At 34.7% G+C, this 7,186-nt stretch overlaps 1 protein-coding gene across 1 annotated transcript; it reads right to left on the bottom strand.

The window, feature by feature from the left end:
* Positions 1-1,521: 1,521 nt before the first annotated feature.
* SRGN (serglycin) lies at positions 1,522-6,560 on the bottom strand. The gene is made up of 3 exons (XM_019538513.1): positions 6,404-6,560; positions 4,542-4,689; positions 1,522-2,525 (listed from the first exon to the last, which is right to left on the bottom strand). The coding sequence occupies exons 1-3, from the start codon at positions 6,492-6,494 to the stop codon at positions 2,312-2,314; spliced, it is 453 nt and encodes a 150-aa protein (XP_019394058.1). The 5' UTR covers positions 6,495-6,560; the 3' UTR covers positions 1,522-2,311.
* Positions 6,561-7,186: the final 626 nt, after the last annotated feature.

Below are 7,186 nucleotides of genomic sequence, written 5' to 3'. Positions count from 1 at the left end.
CAGGGGTTGATTTAAATTAAGCCAACCTAAGTTACTCATAAAGTTAAAAAAAAACCCCTCAATGCTCTGTATTAACTTAACTAAGTCTGCTTAAAACCAGTTTTAAGTTTAACTGATGTTGTTATTATTTGGTAGAGCAGAACTTTATTTCCATTATAGAATAGCTGTCTGTAAAGTGTATAGATTTCCATTATATTTGTATTTCCAACTATTTGTAGTGCTAAGTCATATCTGCTAAGAGACTCAACTACAAGAACTTTGTCTATTACCAGATATTTCTTGGAGCATTCAGATCCTAGGTTTTTTCTTGGCAGTCTACAAAAAGGTACTAGAGATCACAGCAATGATACCAAGAAAAATATAACAAGTAGAAATTCAGAACCAGCTGGGTTACGTATGGTAATAAGGCCACATCAATTTTTGGTTTAATATATAGCAAAAATTTATGTGGGGTAGTTTTATACACAAAGAAATTAAGATGTGAGATACTGAAAATTAATATCCCCTTCCCTTCTGCCCATGTTTTGGGATAAATATTCTTGGTGAAAGGAATCTTTTATGTAATTGAGTTCAGTATTTTGAAATGTGGGTTTGCTGTTTTGCCACTAGGTGGAAGCCTTACTTGGTGTACCTTGTGATCTAATTTACTTGGGTTTCAGTCCTCTGATTGCTGACACCTCTGGCCTTTGATCCAACAAAATAGGTAAAGGCATGTTTAACCACAAGTATGAGTAAGGATTTAGATTTCATACCTGCTTAAGTGCTTTTCAGGATTGGGACTTTAAGAAGAGTAATTTATGCAGGAAATATGACAGATTTAACCATTACAATACCACTACAGAATTGTATCTGATCTATGCTTAAGAGCAGAACACTACAACCATGTATGTTTCATATAATTTCTTAGGGAACAGGAGGTTGTCCTGCTTCATCCTCATTTTATTTAAAGGGCAGATATGGGAAACATTAAATATCTCTGTCATTTGTTTTAATAAAATTCCAGCCTATCAAGATTGTATTATTGCTATATACCATGTTGTTTTCCTTGCAGACAACAAAGCATATCCCTTTTTGCTACAGTTAACATATGAAGCAGGTGTGTATGGAGCAGAAGCAATTGAAGACAATGTGAAATTAATGCTCCCCCACCCTCTCTCCCCATCAGGATGACAAAAATAAAAAATAAAACATTTGGCTTAGCTGCAGAACAAATAGTTCTGAGTTTTTCCTGAGTAGGTGAAAGACAGTTTCCTGTCTGCTCATTCTAAAACTAATCCCTGCTCCCTATGAAGTCAGTAGCAAAATTCCTACTGCCTTCAGTATAAGTCAAAGATAATGAGCAAAAGCTAGAAAGCTAGACATTCTTTTATTTCAAATTAATTTTAAATTTCTAAATTAAAATTTAAAACCTGAAAAAAGAGAAGCGCATAAATCCTCAGAATTGACAGATATCATCATGCACCCATGGATTTCTCTTCTTTAAGATTATAATGTTTTCACATATTTTATAGACAATTTTCATTAAGGTTACAGGGAAAAAATGTTTATTACCAATTTTCCCACACTTTTTTTAGATTTTATCCCAGTATGCAAAAAGTGTAGCTCAAACCAACCCTTGGTTATATTTAGATGTTAATAGATTTGGAACTTAGTAGTTGCAACCATCTATCCAACAATTTAAAATATAACAAGTTGCTCTTTAATATTAGAGATGTTAAAGTTCTCACAGAATGAATGTAGAGGGTCTGTGGTTCTTGGATCTGCAAGGTCATGTCTCATATAATCATGTTACACGCAAAATATTAGTATATACTGTAATGAGGTATAATAGGCATTATAAAAAGACCAATTAATAAACTGAAAATTGTGTTAAAATAATATGGAATATATTTGTTAGATAAAATAATTTTGCAAAAATGCTTACTTATACTTTATTGAGAAAATTATCCGGGAAAACCAGATAAAAGGAAACAAGACAGTTAACTTTAAAGTTACATTAACCTGTAGGACAGTTACTCCTATTAAATATATATTGTTACAATTTTTTTTGTCTATATTAACATCTGTATCAGTGATATTATGAAGGCTATTTTAAATTCCAATTTCTCAGTATTTGCCTGGCTATTTTACTTACAGAAAACACAGAATAAGCTTACATAGTCTTGATAAAGAAAAGTAATAAAGATAAGGCACATTTTAATTGTTTATAATTTTTATAAATTTGCTTTTTTCCTGAGAGTAAATCACACTTAGTTATACAACAGAGAAGTGTGGGAAATAATCATCCTCATGGTAGAGGTAAAATTCTCTTTTACAGAATTAAATCCTCTTCTGTTAGTTTCTCCTTCAGGTCTGATTTTTGTTGGCGGAGCACTAAGTCAGGAAGTATCACATTAGAATACTCTACATTGTAATCCATTCCTGACCCAGATTCTGGTTCCGTTTCAAACGTGTCTTCCATCCCAGATCCAGATGCCTCTTCAGAAAGTGGAAAAATTTCACGCTGCTCCTGAAATGTCTTCGTCCTGAAACATAAGACAAAAATGACACTAAGTCTTGCTAAGGACATGCCCTGAGATCTTCCTTACCTGCTTTGAAGAAAACTGGCAATTAAACTGAACTTCACTGAGTTCACTCAGTCTCATGAGCTTAGAGCAGTGCTTCGTAGTTGATACCCTGGTGTGACTTGAGATCCATCCAGGGTGCCATGCTACGTTAGCACTGTTAGGTGTGGAGATATGATTTACAAGATAAGAATCCATAACGTTCAAACCATTATGACCTGTTGTGGTCTTTATGTGTTCTTTATAACAGAAAAAATACTCTATTGTTTTTCTGTAGTCAAGAATGAAACTAAGATCTGGCAGTTTCCGTGGAGTGCCTTGAGTCTAAAAAAAGGTTAAGAACCATTGGTTTAGGGTGGGGGAAATGAGTCAAGATGATTTCTCTCCTAATTTCCCACCTCTGTTTGCCATTGACACACTCTCACAATCCCAAATAGAGTTGATTAAAAAAAAAAAAACAAAAAAAAAAAACCCACAACCCCAGGGAATCATGTTGCAAATTTTTAGCTTTTGCTTAAAATATGAAATATTTTGATCAGCCCTCTTAATACACAAGCCTTCTGAAAGCTTTATTAGTCCATCTACCAGCAGGAGCCAAAAAAAGACCTTTTTCCCACATCTCACCTGCCTGCTATCCTACGCTGGCAAACATTAACATTTTGAACAGTTTTTTGGCCATTCTGCTCAATATCAAATAGCCAATACTGAGCCAATTCTCAATGTGAGAAAAGACAAAAAATATAAGAATTAAGGAAAAGTAATTAAAAGAAGACCGAATGGCAGGTGGTTTTGGAAAAGAGAGATGGTTCCCAGCTGCAAAGAGGCAAAATGGTACAAGGCAAGTTTACAGCCCCTTCTTCTGTTTTAGCGCCCTTGTGGGGTAAAAAAAATCCATTATAAATCAGCCTGTTTTTAAAGAGTAGAAATTTACTTATTACAACCTTTAGTCAAGCCTCACAAGTCACAGATACTAGAGGTCAAGTAGTGTCAATGGATATTTTGTAGATGGAAATGTTAGGATCATTTGGTGTCATATAAAATAAAACAACTGCAATAAAGCCTCATGCTTATAAAAACATGCTACTCAAAAGAGAAGGCAGGAAACAATATTTCCATTCCCCACCACATACAGAGCTGTACAATTGGGTCGGGGTACTGCTGAAGAAAAGATATGTTTAGTTTTTCTTAGATTTTTTTCTCTTTGTAACCAGATGGTCTCCCCCTCCAACCTTGTCTTTTGTATCTTCCTTACATTCTCTCACAGCATCTGATGAAGTGAGCTTCATCTCACAAAAGCTTGTGCTATATATCTACTTTGGTTACCCTATATGGTACATATCTACCCTACCTTCCTCAGAAGCAGCAAGAATATGTCATCACTGGAAACTATACTGGGCAAATGGAGAATTGAGTGACTGAATATATAAAATACTAAACTGTATTCCTGTTCATTTAGAGCAGTGGTTCTCAACCTTTCTAGAGACTCAAGTCACCCTTTGTGAGGCCTGAGGTACCCCTCCACAATTTTTGGAGTGGCACCCCATTTTAAAAAACTAAGTTATGTATTACCGGGCTTATCTCCTTGTAGATGGGGCAGACAATGAGGATAGAGGAGCAGCTAAGAAGGGAGAGCATCAGCCTGGCTTCATCTGCTTATTTCCTCACACCTCACTAATCTCTCCACACTTCCAGTGGCACCCTTCACAGGATTTTGCAGCACCCCAACTGAGAATCACCAATTTAGAGCCTAGCAAAATATGGTCATAGCCTACACAATTATTTGAAAAGTCCAATTCTTCATCTTGCCTGTATTAACACTTTTTCAAATTAATAAACTTTTAGCAAGGGGAGGAAATTCAAATGCATAATGATCCAGGAAATAAAGCTAAAACTAGAGTTTTAAGTGCCTCAAGCTAGACATATTTAACATTTATTAATGCCAACCCTAAATACTGAAGGGACATTTTATTTACTTACAGAAATGAATCAGCCATAGGAGGGAGGATTCTGTTGGCTCCAGCTTCAGGCATTTCAAACAGCGGTTCTTTTTCTTCAATGCAGTTAGACATCCAGGCGTTAGGTCTACATCTTACTCTCTTGTACCTTGCTTTCTGCACTGGAACACCTGATCAAGTTATCATACATTATTAATATGAATTATAATCAGTCTTAAGAAGTATTTGACTTTCTAAGCACAAGTTTAGAGGACAGCAGTTCATATAGCTGTATTTCGGTGACTTCCCAACCATGAAAAATCATCTGACCGTATTTTTTAACTATTAAAATATAACAAAGTTAATATTCCAGTTTCTATAATTGCATCTATATTGGCACAGTTTTCAAGGACTAAAGAAATTCTATATGGAACAGCTAAATGAACTTTCACAGATTTTATATTGGCACAGAGAGATCAAAAACTGAGAGGATTGAAAAGGCCACCAAAAGAGTAGATTTCACAATTAAATGGGCATCTATGAAATGGACAAATTTAGCATGAGAAGTGTAAGTCCAGTTTTGTGAAGTATTGTGTGCGCACAAACACAGGTGCATGTATATAAGATTAAAACGTTTCAACCTTCTTTTTTGGCATCATTAATTTAATCTGAAGCCTCATGTAATTCCCTCCTCCTGGAGTTTCACTTTATTCTTCAGGATTGTCTTCTTCTGTAATTACAATTCCTTTTAACCCTGTATATTACATACTGAATCACTCTGCCAGCCACCTGGAACACATATTTCTTTTTTTAGGGAAATAATGTTCTATAAGTAGCACTATTTCCTCTTCATTTTTTTATTTTGTACTGTGTATATATTTTGAAAAGGCAATAGTAGAAAAATCTTTTCATAATAGCTGTAAAGATATTATGACCATTCCCAGATTAATCTGTGTGAAAAATTCCAGATGATATTTGTGACGTTAATACCAGTACATATCTAATAAATGCATCTCTCTCATCATTAGAATATTTGTACACAAAACATACATAAATGCTTTTTAAGCTCTACACAATTCAAAAACTAGATATGTCTTTTAAGAAATAAATCTAGGATGTCTGTGTCATCATGAATCAACATTTCCTTTTAGCTGTGTTAGCACACTATTTTGCAATTTTTCCTGTTATGAATAAACCCTCTAATTTCCTCATAGTTGCACATTTTCTTTTTCCCCAGGAAGCAAATGTAAAGCCATAATATAAGAATTAATTGCCATCTTAAATATGTGACTTATCTTTTTAACACTTTAGAGATTAAAAACATAGCTCAAAAAATATACTAAACTAAATAGATGGTTGGGATTTAATTGAGGGCAAAATTTGGCACAATATTTATTTTTACAAAGTAACATTCTATGATACTACATTCTGTTTGCAAGTTATTTAGTGCTGTCTCCCCCCCCCCCATGAGAACAACTCAAAAACAGTAAGGACATAAAGGAGGACCTTTCTGAAATTTAAAATGATAAATAGTTCAAAAACATAAGATCTGTAGATAACTCTGGTCATATTTACATATTCCAGACACTACCAAAGAGTTGGTTAAGAAATTGATATAGAATGCCTGAAATTTGCTGTGTTCTTCATTTATACAATCTTATAAAATAAGCTCTAACGGAACATAGTAAGCGCGTAAGGGATACAGAAATTACTTGCCAAAGGTAGATATTACCACTTGCACTACATTAAGTCTCACCTTGATTTATCAAAATGGTTTTTATTTTGTAAAGGGTTGGTTTTATTACTTCTACAACAAGTTCAATTGCAAACTCAGAGGTTCCTTATTTGGCCTATTTCACATAGTTCAGAAAAAGGATTATAGAAAAAACAACCATTCAGTTTTACCTTGTGCTGTGTATCCCATGAAGAGGATTATACAAACAGCCAGGAAAATCCTCCCATTGGATCTGACAAGAGTCTGCATTTTGGCCTGCATTTCTCCGTGCTCCACCAGCCTTCACCAAGGCTTCGCACTTAGGAAATACAACACAGCAATGAGATCAACTTTAAGACTAGGTTTCCAAACCTCAAACCCAACCCATAACCTGCGTCACAACTTCCTGACTGACTGAAGTAAGACATTTACAACAGGAGCCAAGAGCCTAGTCCTTCAGTTCTTAATCAGACAAAAATCCCCAGACGTCAACGTAAGTTTTGCTAAACAAGAAAGATGGGATAGGGTCACCAGAGTGCACCATAATAAAATGTTACTTAAATGATTAGGAACAGGGAAGATGAATTAAACCTGCTTGCTTATATGTTTTTCTTAAACATCCAGTACTTGCATATACCTGATTCAAGAGGGATGACGACTTCAGGGAGCTGGCCTTTCCAGACCAATTTTCCTATGAACTTGTGATGTATATTAAGACAAAAAGGAGCAGTTGACATCCCCAGTTTTTAGATAACTGTAGCATTCCATTAGGACCAGAAGTAAATTTTCCTCTCTACAACTCCTGGAAGCTTTGATACATTTATTGTTTACAGTAATATCAGTGTGAATAGCAAAGCTGCAAAACTCTCATTCTTTGCAAAAAGATGCATTCAAGATTCCTATTCCAAGTCTTTTTTTTTTTTTTTTTTTTTTTTTTTTTTTTTTTTTTAAGTGTTTAGAGGGTAGAAACCTTA

The sequence above is a fragment of the Crocodylus porosus genome, unplaced genomic scaffold, assembly GCF_001723895.1.
Source record: "Crocodylus porosus isolate Cpor-Errol unplaced genomic scaffold, CroPor_comp1, whole genome shotgun sequence".
Taxonomy (NCBI): Eukaryota; Metazoa; Chordata; order Crocodylia; family Crocodylidae; genus Crocodylus; species Crocodylus porosus.
The sequence above is the reverse complement of the archived record's forward strand: the minus strand, read 5'-3'. Positions and strand labels throughout refer to the sequence as shown.

Excerpts from the sequence above, each read along its gene's own strand:
- SRGN (XM_019538513.1), bottom strand. The coding sequence starts at position 6,494 with ATGCAGGCCAAAATGCAGACTCTTGTCAGATCCAATGGGAGGATTTTC. Across the intron at positions 4,690-6,403 it reads CATGGGATACACAGCACAAG|GTGTTCCAGTGCAGAAAGCA; the intron begins GTAAAACTGAAT and ends TAACTTGATCAG. Across the intron at positions 2,526-4,541 it reads CCTATGGCTGATTCATTTCT|GACGAAGACATTTCAGGAGC; the intron begins GTAAGTAAATAA and ends CTTATGTTTCAG.